Source organism: Artemia sp. Qi Xiang Cuo, chromosome 12 (assembly GCF_049724085.1).
Source record: "Artemia sp. Qi Xiang Cuo chromosome 12, ASM4972408v1, whole genome shotgun sequence".
NCBI lineage: Eukaryota > Metazoa > Arthropoda > Branchiopoda > Anostraca > Artemiidae > Artemia > Artemia sp. Qi Xiang Cuo.
The window spans coordinates 33,911,966-33,933,231 of NC_142805.1; the positions used below are offsets into that span (position 1 = coordinate 33,911,966).

Sequence of the window (21,266 nt, forward strand, 5' to 3'; positions counted from 1 at the left end):
TATAAAGAGCATGGGATTAAGAAAAGGCAGTCCTCCTCATGTATGGAATAATCCCTGTTTGTCTTAAGTTTTAATGTTACTCTTTATTTTCATTTGATTTTTTTCCTTTTACTTAATTTCTGTTTGTTCTTAATCAAATATCCTATTATCCTAAAAAAAAAAGGAGACCACTACCACAGATTCAAATCTTTGCCCTAAAGCTTTAGTTTTACAAAACAAAGCTTTGAGAAAGAAAGCACATTTACTGTGTTTTCTTTTCAAAATAAAGTAGAATTTTCCCAAATATACTATCATCTTCACAATAACAGATGAGCTATCACTCCCTCAGCACTCATACTACACACTTCATCCTATATTCATCCATATATACAATCTTCCCAATGAAAGAAGACCAGTGGTTAAATCTATAGTCCTGATTATTGATGATCCTGATTTACTATGATGATCCTGATTATCGATTATTACCAATGATTATCAGAATATATATTCAACATCGAAAGCACCCCTTATACGAAGTCTGAAAGTATGGGCCCCAAATAAATTTTGAGGCCCTATCTACCTTCTCCCCCATAAGAAAATCCATTATAGCCATTAGCTTAATTGAATCAATAATCAGTCATAATGGTTCATTTTTTATGGATTACATATGTGTTTAGAGACATATGGTATACTGCATGCCAGTGTAGCCTCTGAGACTGGAAGGCAATATGAATACCGTTTAAATAAATCTTAGAATTTCTTGCTTGATAACATTTTAGACTTGTTTGAGGCAAAATTGTTCCCAGTAATTATAGGTGTATTAGGAACAATTTATCTTGCACGAGCCACAGAACACCTTTGTAGGCGAAAATTTTGAAACGCTGAAAGATTGCCTTAGTAGGGTCCCTAGGTATTTATCTACTGTCGGTATCTGTATAGGTATGATTACTTTAAAAGAGATTAGGGATACCTCCCACAATTAAGACAAACCGTTTCAATATGCCTACCTTTCAGGTACATTTGCATGTATTCGTCTTAGGGAGCAGGGATATTGAGCAAAGAAAACATGTGGTAAGATCCCCTTTTAGTACTTTTTGTTAACACAAACACCTGATAAGATAGATAAATAAAGAAGCCCTTTAGACTGAATTTACAGTCCAAATTAAAGAATGAGGAGGTGCTTGGACCTCTTTCATCTACTTTTTCCCTACCCTTGCAAGGCTTAAAAGAGTCTGCAAATACATCTGTTCACCATGAAAAAACGATTTTTTTCAAATTCGATTTCAAAAGTCTGCCTGTCTCTAGGACTTCCAGCATTGGCAAAGAAGCTCCACCTGATCTGCTCTGGCCTGATCTGGGCTCCAGGTTAATTTGAATTTGTTTTCTCATGATGTTTATTGCCAATTCAATTTTATTTTCATAACTGGGGACCAATTTTCTCAAGTTTCTTTCACCTCGCACAGTATTTTCCTCAATTCATTAAACATCAATGTACAGGAATGGGTGGAGGTGGATAGTAGAAAATATTTTGCAAGATCTCAAGTAGGTCATGTTTAAGAGAAGTTTGGGAGGAGAGAGTAGACCCTAATCAATTTACCTTCATTCTCTGGAGTCTTTTGGATCAAGCTAGTGATGTGGATGTTGTGATTAGATATTTCCCCCTAAGTGCAGAAATATTTTTTTCTGCATAACATAGAAGATTGCATGGATATGACTGTAAAATTTCCAGTACATGGAAATTGCCGTTTTCATAATGAAAACCATGGAAGTAATGACCCATGATCCATTTTTAATATTTCTGATACATCCCTCCCCCCTCTATTTGAATTTTGTTGTAAGTGGTTTTCTTTTTGAGGGTTTATCATCTCTTTTTAAATATTTTATACAAAAATTATGGTTGAATGTAAAAAACAGGAGTTGATAGAGGAAGTAGTAACCTCTTTCATATTTAAAAGAGCCTTAGATCAAACAGTTCATAGCAACAAACTGCAAGTTAAGAGTAACCCTTGTTAATAAAAACCAAAAAGAAAAAATAAAGGTTTTATGGCAATGCATGAAGCAACAAAATCTATTATTTATACTGAAACTAAACATGCACAATTTAATAGTTTAGAGTTGCTCATCTAAAGCTATTAGCAAATGAAAATTAGCATAAAATTTCCTATTTTTCCAGGGAAGTATGTTTATTTATTTATTAATACCAAAATACGGTAAGCTTGTCGCACCTTAGCAAGCTTGTTGCACTAAATAATTATAAAAAAGTCTATGACAATGTTGATGACATAACATAGACATACAGTAACTGAAAACATACACTCTGAAAACATAATAACTGAAACATAGAGTAGCATTCCAAACTAACTGAAACATATCTATTAATAATTGAAACATACTAAGAAGTAAGCCTACAAAATAACTGAAAACATACTGGTCACAAATCAGCCAATACAAAAGTAAAAATATTCTCAAAACAGGTTGTGATAAGACCTAGTATAGAAATCTGTAGCGGCTAAACTACTTTTGAAAGACTGGACTGTGGTACTTGCAACTATTTCTGATGGAAGTGAATTCCAAGTCGTGAAATCAGTGAATGAAGATTAAACTTAAAAAATGTACGCTTTAGACGTAGTAATTGGTAATTTGCCTTATGGGTGATATCCAATACATGTTTATCAAATTTGAGACTTGAATCAAAGCAAATCCCAAGGTCTCAAAAATATTTCACACTTGAAATTGATTTACCATCAACAAAGCAATGGTGATGTTGAGGGAGTGTATGCATATAGTGCACAGCATTGCACTTGGTTTCATTAATGAACATAGAGTTTGCAGTACACCACCAGCCCAGAGCAACCAAATCCTCTTGAAGTAAAGAAATCTCATGTTCACTCATGACTGACCTGTAGATTGTCAAATCATCTGCAAACATTTTTATGGCCGAATTCCTAACAACACCTGGCAAATCATTGATAAAAAGGCAGAAGAGTACATATGTTTATGCATGTGTTTGTTATGGTTCCCTGGGAATAATTACATTGATCCCTCCATTTTGACCACGAAAGAGTAGCTAACAAAGGTGATTCATTTGGAGCTACTTACAAATAGAATTTACATATACAAGCCTATCACATGCTGAGCGCCAGGGTCCAGTCTCGAAATTGGCTACACTTTTTTTTCTCTCTTAAAACTGGCATACTGACATTTCTGACCACTAAAACAATCTAAATAGGTTACAACTATAAGGAAGAATTTGTATTTTTCCCAGGGTGGTTGTTTTGGACCTATATTGACACTGTGACATCAAGAAGGGTTCACATTGTCTGTGGTTAGAAGACAAGCAGCAATGAGCATCAATATATACAAGCCTGCTGCATAGCCATGCCCTAACACTTCGTGTTATATATAACACAAATATATATATATATATATATATATATATATATATATATATATATATATATATATATATATATATATATATAAAAATATATATATATATATATATATATATATATATATATATATATATATATATATATATATATATATATATATATATATATATATATATATATATATATATATATATATATATATATATATATATATATATATATATATATATATATATATATATATATATATATATATATATATATATATATATATATATATATATATATATATATATATATATATATATATATATATATATATATATATATATAGAAGCCTGTCCCAATACATTACACCAATGTTCAAGAAAGGTGACAAGAAAAAAGCTGAGAATTACTGGCCAATAAGCTTGACATCAGCTATAGAAAAAACCCTGAAGCAGATTTATGAAAGCTAAAATCCTGGCATATCTCCCATTTAACAACATATTGTTGCCAGACTAGCATGACTCTTCCCAGGAAAGTCAGTGGAAATGAACTAGCCTAAAACTTACAATATCCTCACCAACATTATGGACAAGGAGTACCAGTTGATTTGATTCGGCTTGACCTTGCCAAACCATTCAATAAGATGCCTACAAGATGTCTTAGAGCCAAAGTATTGAAAGTTGACATCAACACTGATTTTAGTTGAATGGGCAATAAGTATTCTCCAGATCATTTGATGTCATCAGTGAAGTCCTTCAGTGTACAGTCCAAGGAGCCACCCTTTTTCTCATTTATATAGATGATCTGACTAAGCCATCACTAACAACATCAGACTTAATGGAAACAAATACAAGCTTTTCAGACCAGCTGAAAAACAAAGCCTGCAATCAGATAGTCAAGAAGAAGACCACAAAAGGGCTTCTTAAGTTCAATGCCAATAAATACAGTCTCCTCCCTTTTGGCAGTAATATCCTTACCTCCAGTATACCATGTGCAACTAAAATGTTGCAGTCTGAAACTCAACTTCAATCCAGCAATGGAGGAAGAGACCTAATAGTATCCTTAAATGAGCAGTTGAAATCTTGAGGGTACTGGCAAAAAGTAGTGTTAAACACCAACTGAAGTCTTTGCCTGCTGGAAAACACGATCACCAACTGCTTCTACATGGTCTTTTTACGACTTTACAAGGTTAGCATTAGACCTTTTTTGGATGTTGGTGAATATCTGACCTCTTCCTCCTACAAACATAAAAATAGACGAATTGAAATAGGTCAAAAGTATGCGACCCACCAAATGCATGACAGGTTTACAAAATATACCACACAATAGAAGACTGGAGCACCTAAACCTCCTAATACTTGTCTTCAGATATTACCATACTGGCATGATGATGCTGACCAGCAAATAAAAAAGTCAACCAGCCAATCTTACTCACTAATCTTATAGGTAAACATCATATTAGAGAAAAGTTAAAAAACCTGGCCAGGCAAATAGGAGGAATCAAATGTGTTTTTGTTTTTTTTACTGAGTATATTCTAAGTAACTGGAGCAGTCTACAGGGCAAAACAGTGACTATACCTCCTATTGCATCCTTCAAGTCAAGATCTGAAAAAGAGAGGAATGATGGGACAGTCTGTCCCCCCAGATTCCAACTAATGCCATTTCTCTACAAGAGTGTGTTGTTTGAGGCTAATGCTGTTTATCATACCACCATCTTGTATATGTTTATCTGAAGTTGCTTTTGTAAGGTTGTGTTGGATTGAAACCATTGGAGAATAGCATCATAAGATAATACCTGTTGAGTGGTCACCATTACCAAGTGGCCATGCATTCCATCTATCCAGATAATCTCTCCCATACCATGTCACTGGGTCAATAACACAGTGACTCTTCAACATTTCAATTTTGTCACATTTGATTGTTTTGTTACTTAAAAAGTTGTTGTTTATTTGTATTAATTAAAAAAACTTTTTCCACAAAATAAGTTTTTCAAAGAAAAGTAAAGAACTCCATTAAACAAAAAAAGAGCAAAAATAAAATCAAATAATCTACCAAGCGTGAAACTACCACAAATCAGCATCAATAAATAAATGAAACCCAAAACGAACAGAAATTACAATAAATAACCGAGTCAAACTCAAAACGAGCAGAAATTAACATAAGTTAGGTGCAAAACCCCTATGCCTTCCCAAGGCCAGAACATAATTTGCACTTTACTAAAAAATATAAATGTTTTTAATTTTATAACTTTAATAAATCAAATGATATTAACATTTTGATTACTAAATATCAGTATATGACAATGCAAACTGACAATGCACATTCATTTGTATTTTTTCAGTAAAGTGCAAATTTTGTTCTGGCCTTGGGAAGGCATAGGGGTTTTGCGTCTCTGTGTGTGTGTCGTCTCTATGTGTGTTTCGTGTCTGTGTGTGTGTCGTCTCTGGTTTATGTTAGGTTAGGTTAGGGCGGTTAGTTGCCCTCAAATCACTTTCGACTATTAAAAAGGGTACTAGCCCTTCGAATTTCAAATCGAACGAACCCTTTTTAAAGTTTCTACAACAAAGATTTCAAAAAAAACCTTATATGACCCCAAGGCATAACTTAAAATCCTTGCACTGAGGGTTGTGGGGGAGTGTCCTCCTCAAAAATATGTTGTCTATCGGGAAATCAACTACACTGAAAAAAAAATGGCTATCTCAAAATTTTTATTGAATGTCTTTGGGAGAAGGATGGGTGTGAGGGGGGGGGGCCTAATTGCCCTCCAATCACTTTTGACTATTAAAAAGGGTACTAGCCCTTTGAATTTCCAATCGAATGAGTTTTTTTTGCAGTTTCTACGACAACGCCTTCTTTAATAACCTTATATGCCCCCAAGGCATTACTTAAAACCCTTGCCCTGAGGGATGTGGGGGAGTGTCCTCCTCAAAAAAATATTTTCTATCTGGTAATCAACTAGGCTGAACAAAATGGCTATCTCAAAATTTTGATTGGATGTGTTTGGGGAAATCATGGGCGTGAGGAGGGACCTCCAATCACTTTCGACTATGAAAAAAGGCACTAGCTCTTTGAATTTCTAATCGAATGAGCCTTTTTTGAAGTTTTTGCGACAACGCCTTCAATAAGACCTTATATGCCTCCAGGGCGTAAATTAAAACCCTTAACCTGAGGGATTTGGGGGACTGCCCTCCTTAAAAACATATTTTCTATCTGGAGAGCAACTATTTTGAACAAGACGGCTATCTCAAAATTGTGATTGGATATCTTTGGGGGAATGATGGGCGTGGGGGGGGGGGGGGCTAGTTGCCCTCCCATCACTTTCGACTATTAAAAAGGGCACTAGCCCTTTGAATTTCCAATAGAATGAGCCTTTTTTGAAGCTTCTACGACAACGCCTTCTTTAAAAACCGTATATGCCCCCAGGGCATAGCTTAAAACCCTTGCCCTTAGGGTTTTGGGGGAGTGTCCTCCTCAGAAAGATATTTTCTATTTGGAAATCAAGTATGCTGAACAAAATGGCTATCTCAAAATTTTGATCGGATGTGTTTGGGGAATGCAGGGCGCGGGGGGGGGGGGGGCTAGTTGCCCTCCAATCACTTTCAACTATTAAAAAGGGCACTAGCCAATCCCAATTCCAATCGAATGAGCCCTTTTCGAAGTTTCTACGACAACTCCTTTGATACGAAGTGCCCGGGTATGGAGAAAAAAAACAAAAAAACACATTGTGCCCACATCGTTCTTTACTTAGGCAGCGCTAGCGTGCTGCCTATGATTGATTGGATGTGTTTGGAGAAAAGATGAGCGTGAGAGGGGGGGTAGTTGCTTTCAAATCACTTTTGACTATTAAAAAGGGCACCAGCCCTTTTTTGAATTTCCAATAGAATGAGCCTGTTTTGAAGTTTCTACAACAAAGATATCAATAAAAACCTTATATAACCCCAGGGCCTAACTTTTAACCCTTGCCCTGAAGACTGTGGGGGGAGTGTCCAGCTCAAAGGTATAATGTCCTGAATTTTAACTACGTGGAGTAAAATGGCTATCTCAAAATATTTATTGGATGTGTTTGGGGAATTAGTGGGCATGAAAGGTATGTTAATTGTCTTCCAATCACGTTCAACCGTTAAAAAGGGCACTACTCATTCCAATTTCCAATCGAATGAGCCCTTTTTGAATTTTCTACGACAATGCTTTATATAAAAACTTTATATGCCCCCAGGGCATAACTTAGAACCCTTGCCCTGAGGGCTGTGGGGGGGGGGTTGTTGTCATACTCAAAGACCTAATTTCCAGAACTTAAAACTACATTGAATAAAATGGCTATCTCAAAGTTTTGATTAGATGTGTTTGGGGGAAAGGTGGGCATCAGAGGCGGGTTAGTTACCCTCTAATCAGTTTCGACTATTTAAAAGGGCACTAGCCCTTTGGATTTCCAATCGAATGAGCCTTTTTTAAAGTTTCTACAACAACGCCTTCGAAAAAACACCTTATATGCCCCCAGGGCATAACTTACAACCATTTCCCTAAGGGCTTGCCCTAAGGGGGACTGTCCTCAAAAACATAATTTCCATATGGAAATCAACTCTACTGAACAAAATGGCTATCTCAGAATTTGGTTCGGACGGATTTCGGAAATAGGTGGGCGTGGAAGTGATAATATTCCACTTCCAATCACTTTTGACTATTAAAAAGGCCACAAGCCACTCCAATTTTCAATTGAATGAGCGCTTTACGAAGTTTCTACGACAACTCGAAGTTTCTGATACGAAGTGCCCTGCTCTAAAGGAAAAAATTAATAAATAATACATTATGCCAACTTCGTTCTTATATGCCCCCAGGGCATAAATTAAAACCCTTGCCCTGAGGACTGTGGGGGAGTGTCCTCCTCTTTACTTACTCCCCGTTTCTTGTCTCGTTCTCGAGTGTCTCCGTTCTTTACTTAGGCAGCCTGATCGCGCTGCCTATGATCTATGCAACAACTTCCTATATAAACCTTATATGACCCCAGGGCATAACTTACAACCCTTGCACTGAGGGCTCTGAGGGGGTTATCATCCTAAAAGACCTAATTTCAAGAACGTTCAACTATGTTGAACAAAATGGATATCTCAAAATTTTGATTGGATGTGTTTTGGAAAAAGGTGGGCATGAGAGGGGGGTTAGTAGCTATCCAATCACTTTCAATTATTTAAAAAGGCACTAGCCCTCTCAATTTCCAATTGAATGAGCTCTTTTGAAGTTTCTATGACAGTGCTTTCAATAAAAACTTTATATGCCCCAGGGCATAACTTACAACCCTTGCACTGAGGGCTCTGAGAGGTTTATCATCCTAAAAGACCTAATTTCAAGAACTTTCAACTACGTTGAACAAAATAGATAACTAAAAATTTTAATTCAATGTGTTTGGGAAAATGGTGGGTGTGAGAGGGGCGTTAATCGCTATCCAATCACTTTCAACTATTAAAAAAGGCGATAGCCATTTCAATTTCAAATTGAATGAGCTGTTTTAAAGTTTCTATGACAACACTTTCAATAAAAACTTTATATGCCCCCAGGGCATAATGTACCACCCTGGCCGAGTGGGCTGGGGGGGGGGAGGGGTTGTCATCCTCAAAGACCTAACTTCCAGACCTTTCAACTACGTTGAATAAAATGGATATCTTAAAATTTTGATTGGATGTCTTTGGGGAAAAGGTGGGGGTGAGAGGGGGGCTAGTTGCCCTCAAATTACTGTCGAGTATTAAAAATGGTACTATCCCTTTGAATTTCAAATTGAATGAGCTCTTTTTCAAGTTTATACAACAAATATTTTAATAAAAACCTTATATGCCCCCAGGGCATAACTTATAATCCTGTCCCTGAGGGATGTGGGGGAGTGTCATCCTCAAAAATATGTTTTCTATCTGGAAATCAACTGCACTGAACGAAATGGCTATCTCAAAATTTTTATTGAATGTGTTTGGGGGAATGATGGGTGTGTGGGAAGGGCTAGTTGCCCTCCAATCACTTTCGACTATTAAAAAGGGCACTAGCCCTTTGAATTTCCAGTCAAATGAGCTTTTTTTGAAGTTTCTATGACAACGCCTTCATTAAAAACCTTATATGCCCCAAGGGTATAACTTAAAATCCTTGCACTGAGGGTTGTCGGGAAGTGTCCTCCTCAAAAACATATTTTCTATCAGAAAATCAACTACACTGAACAAAATGGCTATCTAAAAATTTTGATTGGATGTGTTTGGGGGATGGATGGGCATGGGGGGGGGGGGGGCTAGTTGCCCTCCAATCACTTTCAACTATTAAAAAGGGTACTAGCCCTTTGAATTTCCAATTGAATGAGCCTATTTAAGTTTCTACGACAAAACCTTCTATAAAAAACCTTATATGCCCCAAGGGTATAACTAAAACCCTTACCCTGAGGGTTGTGGGGGAGTTTCCTCCTCGAAAACATATTTACTATTAGGAAATCAACTACGCTGAACAATATGGCTATCTCAGAATTTTTATTAGATGTGTTCGAGAGAACAATGGTCGTGGGGGGGGATAGGTTTCCTCAAATAACATACGGCTATTAAAATGAGTCCTATGCACACCAATTTCCATTTGAATGAGTACTTTCTGAAATTTCTACGACACCTACTTCGGTTCGAAGTGCCCTGGTTTGGAGAACCCCCCCCCCCAAAAAAAAAAAACACATTGTGCCCACATTGTTCTTTACTTAGGCAGTGCTAGTGCGCTGCCTATGATTTTTGTTTTCAGGAGCTTGGGTCTAATATACCTACTAGTTGAATTGATGCGAGTCTAGTGATGAGTTCATTGCATGGTGTCAGAAGCAGAAGTTTTAAGAGTTCAACACAGATAGCACACAAGCTCCAGCAATCAATTGGTCAAGCCCCAATCTCAAATCCGAATCGAGAAAACTAAGTAGACATTGTGAGCTCATGTTCTTAGGTCCACTAAGTAGAAAAACAGATGCAGTCAAATGCTCTTACTTACTGATCTGGGCTGGAGAAAAAGGGCAAGATGTATTCTCCGCTTGGACTTTAACCAACACAGAGTAAAATAAGCTGAAAGTTTAATTAGATAAGTTTGAGACCTAAATTAAACCAAGTGCAAATCCCATCTTTGCCAGATACATTTTCCACCAGAGAAACCAAAAGGATGGAGAGACCATCGAATCGCATGTTACTCAGTTGAAAGTGCTAGCAAAGGACTGTGAATTTAGCACACTAGAAGACCAGCTTGCTTTTAGATCAATTGCTCTTTGGAGTCAGGAATGCAAGAAGAATGGCTGCTCAGTGAGGGAGCCACACTTACTTTGGCTCAAGCAATTGAATGCAGTCAAACAATAGAAACTGTACAAGATACCCAAGCACAAATACTCAGCAAACAGTCTCAGATTCCAGTAAAACAAGAGGTGGAAGCAGTTCAAAGACAGAAAAATTCCCCTGTATGTTATTTCTGTGGTGGCCCATAATCAAGAAGCCACAAAGGACTGTGAATTTAGCACTCTAGAAGACCAGCTTGCTTCGAGATCAATTGCTCTTTGGAGTCAGGAATGCAAGAAGAGTGGCTGCTCAGCGAGGGAGCCACACTTACTTTGGCTCAAGCAATTGAATGCAGTCAAACAATAGAAACTGTACAAGATACCCAAGCACAAATACTCAGCAAACAGTCTCAGATTCCAGTAAAACAAGAGGTGGAAGCAGTTCAAAGACAGAAAAATTCCCCTGTATGTTATTTCTGTGGTGGCTCATAATCAAGAAGCCGCAAGTGCCTGGCAAAAGGGAAGCAGTGCAGCAAGTGCAGGAAGATGAACCACTTTGACAAAATGTGCAAGAGCAAGGTGGTACACAAACTTGAAACGAGAAGCAAAGCTGAAGAAGGGAAGGAATTCATGATTGATTCCATCTCCAGTGATACCAAGTGCACGGGTATGGACACCCCCCCCCCAAAAAAAAAAAAACACATTGTGCCCACATTGTTCTTTACTTATGCAGTGCTAGCGCGCTGCCTATGATTTTTGTTTTCAGGTGCTTGGGTCTAATATACATACCTGCTAATTGAATTGATGTGAGCCTAGTGATGATGTCATTGCATGGTGTCAGAAGCAAAAGTTTTAAGAGTTCAACACAGATAGCACACAAGCTCCAGCAATCAATTGGTCAAGCCCCAATCTCAAATCCGAATAGAGAAAATTAAGGAGACATTGTGAGCTCATGTTCTTAGGTCCACTAAGTGGAAAAACAGATGCAGTCAAATGCTCATACTTACTGATCTGGGCTGGAGAAAAAGGGCAAGATGTATTCTCCACTTGGACTTTAACCAACACAGAGTAAAATAAGCTGAAAGTTTAATTGGATAAGTTTGAGACCTATATTAAACCAAGTGCAAATCCCATCTTTGCCAGATACATTTTCCACCAGAGAAACCAAAAGGATGGAGAGACCATCGAATCGCATGTTACTCAGTTGAAAGTGCTAGCAAAGGACTGTGAATTTAGCACACTAGAACACCAGCTTGCTTCGAGATCAATTGCTCTTTGGAGTCAGGAATGCAAGAAGAGTGGCTGCTCAGTGAGGGAGCCACACTTACTTTGGCTCAAGCAATTGAATGCAGTCAAACAATAGAAACTGTACAAGATACCCAAGCACAAATACTCAGCAAACAGTCTCAGATTCCAGTAAAACAAGAGGTGGAAACAGTTCAAAGACAGAAAAATTCCCCTGTATGTTATTTCTGTGGTGGCCCATAATCAAGAAGCCACAAGTGCCTGGCAAAAGGGAAGCAGTGCAGTGAGTAAAGGTAAAGGTAAAGGATGCGGCACTAGACCCTTAAGGTCCAAACCGGCGGTGCTGATCTCCGTTTCGTGGCCCTTCAGCCAGGAAGTGCAATGGGGGGCTGGGGGCTAGCCAACCTATGCTTTCGCAAACCCTTCCTGTTTTTACCTTCCCCAGATTTCTCCAGGTACCCATTTAGAGCTGGGTTGACTCTGGCTAAGCTTACAGGGTCACACCACTGACCCGCGTCCCAAATTAAGAAACTGACCACACCAGGGAACGAACCCGAATTCACGGATTCTCAGCCCAGCGCGCGTCCACTTAGCCAGAACGGCCAGTAAGTGCAGGAAGACGAACCACTTTGCCAAAATGTGTAAGAGCAAGGTGGTACACAAACTTGAAACGAGAAGCAAAGCTGAAGAAGGGAAGGAATTCATGATTGATTCCATCTCCAGTGAAGAAAAGGTGGAAAAGCCTTATGTGCTAATAAGGCTAGTAGAGCATGATATTGAACTTGCATTCAAGATTGACACCAATACAGAGGCCAACATTTTGCCACTCAAAGACTTTGATAAATTGGCAAAAAAGCCAGCAATGCTGCCTACTGTGGGTTTGCTGACCAGTTATACCAGCAGACAGCTGAAAGTACTGGGGACAGTCAACCTCAAAGTTCAGTACAAAAGTCAAAACCCCCAGACCCATACTTTCCATGTGATCTCCATGGATAGAGCACCTATTCCTCAGCTGCCATTCAAGTGAATGGCTTCAGGTGATCAAGTTTGTCCTCAGCATTAACAGTCCTGCCCCTATTAGACCAGGAGTACAAAACCTTTTAGATGAAATCAGTAAGATTTTTGAGGGCATGGGAACACTGCCTGGAACCTGCAAGATATATCTGAAAGAGGGTGCAATCCTTACTGTACAGCCACCAAAGCTAAATCTGTTTGCTCTGTAAGCTAAGCTCAAACAGGAACTGGAGAGGCTGGAGTCACTTGGGGTCACAGAAAAATTGACCAAGCCAACACAGTGCATGAATTCTTTGGTCCTTGTAAGAAAGACAGATGGGTCACTCAGGATCTGCTTGGACCCTGTTGACCTAAACAGAGCAATTGAGAGACCACATTATCTTATACCCTTATTCAATGAAGTAGCAGCAAAGTACAAAAGCAACAAAAAAATCTTTAAGATGGATGCCCAATGGATACTGGTTAATGGTGTTAGACAAACCATCCTCCAAATTGACAACATTCAACACCATGTGCAGTCAGTATAAATGGAATTGCTACACATTTGAACTGATTTCAAGACAGGACAAATACCAGCAAAAGATGGAGGGGGTTTTTGGCGAACTGGACATTGGGCTGATTGTTGATGATATTGCAGGCAATGGCCATAACAATGCTGAACATGACGCCAACCTGAGAGCAGTGCTCCAAGCTGCAAGAGACAAAGGAGTGTATTTCAATAGAGAGAAATGTCTTCAATACTACTTCCATCGCCACTTATACTAATTCAATACCACTTTGGACACAGACTAACAACAAGCAGCATTGCCCCAGATCTAGAGAGAACCAAGGCTTTAGAAAACATGCCTGCTCCCCAAAACCAGGAAGAACTACAGATGTTGTTAGGAATGTACAATTACCTATCTAAATACATACCCAACCTATTGACACTGAATAAACTGCTTTGAGATCTGTCAAAACAGCATAAGTTCAAAGATGCAACAACACACAAAAAGTGTTGAGAAGATGAATTTTCTGAGAATGAGCTTTAAGCCTGTGATTTCATTTTCCCTGTGATTTTTGTTCCTTTGATCAATCAGATGTGCAATTTTCTTACGTTTTGTTACAAATAATTTTTACCATGTTGTTTTTTATGATGATGAGGGTAAATGGATTTTGATCTCAAATGCCTGCAAAGAGCAAGGTTTATGGGGAAGGGTGGGGAGGATGGGTATTAGAAAGATCTTGAAGTTTCTCAGAAAACTTAATTTGTAAACTCAAAACTGATCTAGAAACTTCTATCAAATGCTTGTTTTTTTATACCTAAAATGTTAAAATTTGTTCATATTTGTTCAAAAACAGAGTATTTCTGATTTATTTTTTGACATTTTGGAGAAACTAACATCATATATCGTTTCAGCTTTTAAATCTGATAAAGACATATCAGACATCAGTTTTGTGATATTTCATTTTTTCCCAAACAATAAAAAAAAAAAAAAAAAAAAATTGCAACAAGTTAGAGATGGGGAATTTGTATATGTTGTTCAGCAATTTTTTCTGGTCTGGGTAGTGAAGAAAGAATTACTTTATCAATTTGTCACTGGTCAAACCTAATTATTCCTGTACTATCCCGTAGCAGACACATTATCTTGCCTGCACCTTGCAGATATAGACATGGAGTCACAAGTGGACTTGGAAGTTCTAGTTCACTCAGTACTTCAAACTATACCCATAGCAAGCCAAAGGCTAGTCCAAATATGCCAAGAAACAGCAAAAGACAAAAATACAGAACCTCCTGATGCAAATGATACAAGTAGGCTGGCCAAGCAATAAAAAGCACCAAGACACAAAATTTTGGCCCTTCAGGAATTACCACCAAGAGCAGGCAGAACTCGATTGCCTTCTCATAAAAGGAGAGCATATAGTCATCCTGAGATGCATGAGACCAGGCATATTAGATCAACTACACTTTTCTCATTTGGGAGTGGGGAAGACTGAAGAGAGGGCCAGAACTTTCTTTATTCTGGCCAGGCATCACACAAGGTACTGAGAGAAAGGTTGGCCAGTGTGGGGTATGTGCTAAGTTTACCCCAAGCCAACAGAAGGAGCTGATGATCCCACACATAATACCAGACTACCCCTTCCAGCATGCAGCTGTTGACCTGTTTCAGCTCAACAGACAAGATTACATGAGTTGGTTCTTTGAGATTGATCACCTGACAAACACCACATCATGGCAGCTCATAGCCAAACTGAAATCTCATTTCAGCCAATATGGAATTCCCAAGCAACTCACAACCAACAATGGCACCCAGTTCAGTGGAAAGAGATTTGAGCAGTTCATGACCGACTGGCAAATCATCCATTCAACCTTGAGCCCCAACTATCCCCAGTCCAACAGCATAAGTGATCCATATTGGCAATCTTGGAGTATCAAAACACACCCATTGATGGTTTGTCCCCACTCAAATAATGATGGAATGCCTGTTGAGATTTCTCCTGCCCAGTATCACACAGATCTTGCAGCCAGGGGTTATCCACTTTGACTGATTCAGACAACAGAGGAAGGAGGCAAAATTGGCCCAAAGCAAGTACTCCAATTGAGATGCTAGGAGCATGAAACTGCTAAAAACAGGTCAGAAAGTGTGAGTCCAGTTGACTAACCAGGGACCCTGGAAGAAGACAATGGTTTGTAAAACCAATGATAACCCTTGTTCATACTATGTTTGTCAAAAGTTATTCAAGCCTTATACCTTTACTCAATCCTAACTTATTAAGTGTTAAAAAAAAATCTCTTACCTACATATTAGTAAAAAAAAAGCCTTGATATGCCTCAAAATCTTCCTGAAACAATTAGAACAGCATTTAAAAAACTTAAGCCAATGAAAAAGAGACTGAAAACCCAAAATAAATGTAAACTTTATTTGTCAAAATTTAGACAGGTATAGAACTGTTATCAATGTAATCTTTCTCAGCCCTAGATATAAGGAAAGGGTAGAAATAGCTGCTTAAAATGCCTTCTAAGGGTATATTTTAACCCTAAATTCACTCACCTAAAAAACTACTTTCCAAGATAGCAAGAAGCCTCTCAACTGGAACTTTATCTTGAATGGTACTTGTCTTTTGTTAATATGTGGCTAGTGGATGGTACATTTGTAAAAAAAATTCTACTACTTATGCAGGAATAAGGAGGGCACACAACTTAATGCCTTTTTGTATGTTCTTTCTAAATGTATCAATCCTTTCTGCTTCTTCTGAAAAAAAAATAACCACAGTCCAAAACAGTCTCCTTTTGGCTTAAGAGAAAATTTTTGATGGTTTATATAATTTCCACTTTCATCTTCTTTCCAATCCCAATTACAATATCAACATTAAAGCAAGTTTTAGGGTCAGGGAAGCCATACTAAACTATATTATTACTTTAATAATTTAATTTAACTAAAAAGCTATTACTGCTTTAATAATTGAATAATTTTCTGGAATAACACCCTTGCTTCTTTACCTGGCAGCTTGACATTAAGTAGCATACTCATGTCTGGCTTTATTTTTAGTCTTGAAAAAGTATTTCTTGCTCTGTATGCTGAATTTCTAGTCATTGTGTACTGAATCTGTTTGCAACACAATGGAAGCTAAAGATGAGGTCTTGTTAAGTCTCTGGGATTGAAGAAAAAAGTGTACAGTTTGGGTCTATTCTTTTTTTCCTAATCATACTTTTTCTTCCTCAATATCAATGCAGAATTTGTAGAATCACTGCAAATTCTAAAATATAGGACATTTTCTTCATGAGATAGGGAAATGAGCATTATTTGTGGTGGATTCTTGTAGAGAATTCTTCTCTGAATTGTGTCATGTATAGTTTTTGATTTTACTGTTAGGTGCAACTTCAATTTCACATTCACTTGCAAATTCAGTTTAAAGCCCTTAAGTGAAATCTAATTCTAACAATTCCATTGTATTTTTAGAGTGATTGGATAGAGTGGATTTCAAAAGTCAGGAATTCAGAAAACCTGTTTTAACAAAGAAATATATTATTTAGGAGTATATATAGGACCATCAGGGTTGGGGAAAGGCCAACTGTATGGTCTCAGTGAAAACTATTATATTGAAAAGGAGCATGAAATAAGGAATGTAATAGTAGGCTACTAATGATAAAATTGCCAAATAACATCTCACCAGAAGGAGACATGCTAGAAAAAAAAGAAAGGCATTTTTAGATTGATAAATTTATGGTTAAAGTTGTATTTTTGGCAATTCACCCCTCCCTCTAATGAGTCTCATATATAGCCCTAAGCTTCATACAAAACTAACATAAAAAAATAGTACCATCAGATTCCTTTTAGAATGCTCCTTTTCAACATAATAGTCATTACCCTGACAATGCCCCCCCCCGTGATGGACACATATTGCTCTAATAATATATTTGATGTTGCCCTTTCTATTGACTGGTTCATTGTAAATTCATAGATTCAAGATCTCCAGTATAGCCTAAGTGATTGTGCTGAATATTGGATAATAAAACTATCTTAAATGACTTAAAAATGTGAATATAACAGAAGGAAACATAATATTCTGATTAATACAAATATGCTGTAAGTGTTTTTCCTAGGCTATATATCCTAAGGCTATAAGTCTGACCATTAGGGGGTATGGTGAATTGTCACACATTTTAGTCACAAACAAGAGTATACAATTACCAATCTAGAATTGCCTCTCTTTTTGTTCTAGCATGTCTCCTTCAGGAGAGCAGCTATTCTGTAACTTTATCATAGCCTACCACTTTTTTGTCATGTAGGCTACTAACAAGAATTAGGTGTCACTTTGGGGTATATTTAAGGCTTTAAATTAGATTTGTCAACTAAATGATTATTACATTAGGAAAGGACATAAAAAAGGCATCAGCCACTGTTCACTATGTCCTTATGTGAGTAATGGAGTCATCTCCAAGATTACTAATTGTTTCCTTCATTTGGTATAATTACCAAATTCTAGACCTATGCTAAACTTTGGAACTATGTTTTCAAAACCTAGAGCCAAAGAAAAGTAAAGGCAAATCAAAATGCAGAAATAACATATTTTTTCCAGCTGGTAAATTTGTAGTTGACACAACATAATTTATCTAGGATGAGAGTATATACATCACTTGATACCTTTTTATGCTATTTCATTATGCAATAACTGCTTCTGGGGAAATTACACTTTGAGCCCTTAAAGGGCTAAAAGGACTCAAAACAGACCATAGCAACCAAAAGTTTAAAACATGTTCTAAATGAAACTGCCCAGAGAGAAAAAAATACCACTTGTAGTTGATTCAAAAATAGCAATTGTCATTTTCTTCAGTCTTAACAGCTAAACCTTTTTTTGAAAACAAAATTGCAGGAATCTTTTAAAAAAGCCTGAAACCCATCAAAATGACAGAGAGCAAAACTGACATCATTTTTGAAGGTTTCTGGCTCTTTATAACTTCTGCAAATTAGTTTTCATACTACAATTTTACTATTAACACTACCACTTGTTCTGTTCCTGCAAGATGCACTCCTTGCAACTTGGGAACAGCATAAGCACCTTGGACTTTTATTAAATTTGAGGCTAGAGCAGCATTCACAAGCATGTCTAGCTAGAATCCCAGGTCTAGACATGTTTCTAGCCAGAATTCAATGTCTAGGCAACAACTGTTCACAAGTAAAATTTGGTGTTTAGCTAAAATTTAGTTTCAAATTGTCATTTCTAGCCAATCAACAGAGCTTATGCAGGCAAAACTTTCAAAATTGTTATCCCTATCTTTACTGTTGCAAGATAATGGATGAGATAAGCAGAACAATTGCCTTAGTGTGCTTCACTACCATATTATATCTGGTGTTGCATATTTGCCTAAAATACAAAAAGAACAATTAATAAGAAAACAAAATTAAATTTCAGTTTAAAAATGTAAACATAAATGATGAAAATAGTGGAACTTGACACATTCATATTGGCTGTAATCAAAAATCCTGGACATTCAGTTCTAGAGTCTAGAACTCAAAATCTAGCCAAGCACCTTGTCTAGCAGGTCTAGCTAAGCACCAAATTTTACTTGTGAACAGTCTTTGCCTAGAAATTGAATTCCAGCTAGACACATGTCTAGACATGGGATTCTAGCTAGACATGCTTGTGAATGCTGCTTAAAGAATTTTTTTTATTTCTTACTTGTGATACTACCTACAGTCCCTTATTTCTGGTCACTTCTAATGTTTAGGGTTACTTATACAAACTCAACACTCAGCCAGTCAGTTATAAGCACACCATTTATAGTGGTTTCATGTCACCCTCTACAACCCATGTTGCAAAGGTAGTAAGATTTAGTTCAAGTAATCACCAGCTTATCAGATAGTGAAAGGTGTGATATTTCTATGTTTTACCTAATAAACAAAAAACAAAATGGCCTGCACAAGTAATACTCTGGGCTTTAGCTTAAGCCAATATGCAAAATTCAGTGCTCAAAGTAAAATTTCTGGTAAAATTCTACTTTAGTTACTTTTGACTATCTTGGAAAGGGGTTAGGTTAAAAAAATGAAACTTTCAGGGATGGGTCTACAGGCTAAAGTATGTCCCAGGAAGGTGTTTTGGGGTACCTACCTCCACTCCTTCTCCCTCTAGAGGGTCCTGACTGTTGATGACCTTTAAAAATCCGTGAGTTATAGAAGTGAAACCTTGCAATATAGATCTTCTGCTTAAATGAAGTACAACAAAATTGTTTTCAGCTTCAAAACTTTGCTCAATCCCAATTTATAAGGTTTTAAAGATATGCAAATACATTTCCTAAATTTTGGAAATAAAACATTGATATGGTTTAAAATTCTGCTCAAATAACTGAAATTAATTTTCAGAGCTAAAGCCAGAGAAAAAGAAACTGATAACTGAAAATTAAGGTAAAATGTTGTTTTGTCAAAATTTCAATGGGTAATAGACCTATCATGTAGGCAAATTTCATGACACTCTAGAGGGAGAAGAAGTGGAGGTAGGTACTTCAAAATACCTTCCCAGGCATACTTTGGCCTGTAGACCTATCCCTGAAAGTTTCATTTTCCTAACCTAACCCCATTCAAAGATGTAGCCACCAGTAGCTAAAGTAAAATTTTACCAAATCTCTAGTTCTTTTTCCTGTATCCCTGTCTTCTCAAAACTTCAATTAAACAATCTTATACAATAGCCCAGAATTTAAGCCTTAATTTAAGCTATTGTGGGACTCTCTAGAAGGCATAATTAGGCAACTAGGTAGCCTTAGTTTAAGCCTTGTTTTTGGTGTAAATTCACCTTAACCTACAGTAAAACAAAAAATAATTAGGCCTACCATTCCTGTAGGCTAGCCTATTGGTCAATATCTACCAAATCATATTATTGAGTTAGGACTAAAGTGAATACACCATTTGATGCCTTTTTTTATGCTAATTATGAATATAATAAGCATTTCTATCGGAAATGAATTTCAGCCCCCCCCCCCTTATATATGCTATACCTAACCTAACCCTGAATTGGCATATATAGGGGGGGGGCTGAAATTCATTTCTGATAGGAATGCTATGACTTGGGATCTGAATTAATTTCTTGAAGTTGTGTTCCCCTGGTTCAACTATTCTACTCTCCAAAATATCAAAAAGCCTTGCATTTTACCTAACAATAAATAGGCTAGCTTACACCAATGTCCAGGACCTTCTATAATAGACCCTTTTGTTCTTTGCCCAGCGCAGTTCTACTGCTACTGCATTGTTTATTATATTGAAAATTTTGCTATAAATATATTTTTACTCTATATTAACGATAAACTGGCAGTAAGAATACTTTTAAGAGTTTTCATACATTTTCAAATTAAATGCCGACTGTCTATTTCTTCCAAAATGGTACGAAGTCAAGCAGGAAAAACTAAAGGCGAAGACACACTAATGCGGGGCTCCCACGGCGTCAATTAAGTTAATACAGTTTGTCATGAAAGTGCGAACCATCAAGTTTGTCCCACTCACACAAGGATTTCATCTTTTTTACTTTACATCAGTTTTTCATAGAAAATAACTGAAATACTCAGACATGGAACTAAGAAAACCATCTTTCTAAGCATTTTTTCCTTTTAGTAGCAAACTAAAATATTTTTTGTTTCTTTTACCAAGCTAAATATTTAAACAAGCATACACGATTATGTGTGTAGAAACTAATTTGTATGTTGTTTATTTGAAATTTTCAACACGTCATCTGCTATTGGTTGAACTTTGCGGACTTTCTTGAAAAAGTTAAATAAAGTTTAACTTCTTTCTGACTGCAATAAAGTCAACAAAGTTATGCGAGGAAACGGTTTATTAACTTTGTGGACAGTTTTATTATGTTTATTGACGCCGTGGGAGCCCCGCTTAACAAAAAAATATTTCTTACTACATTTA

The 21,266-nt window shown here is 37.0% G+C and overlaps 1 protein-coding gene across 3 annotated transcripts in view; it reads right to left on the reverse strand.

Annotated features, from left to right (window-relative positions):
- The window catches only part of LOC148946048 (COP9 signalosome complex subunit 1-like), a 58,960-nt gene extending 38,232 nt beyond the window's left edge, over positions 1 to 20,728 (reverse strand). For 2 of the 3 annotated variants that reach the window (XM_089097998.1, XM_089097997.1), the window contains exon 1: positions 20,695 to 20,728. In XM_089097998.1, coding sequence (XP_088954124.1) covers positions 20,695 to 20,696 — 2 coding nt within the window. In that variant the 5' untranslated portion in view covers positions 20,697 to 20,728. Of the gene's footprint in view, positions 1 to 15,914; positions 15,990 to 20,694 lie in introns of those variants that run through there. The other variant, XM_089097999.1, reaches the window with a different exon arrangement.
- Positions 20,729 to 21,266: the final 538 nt, after the last annotated feature.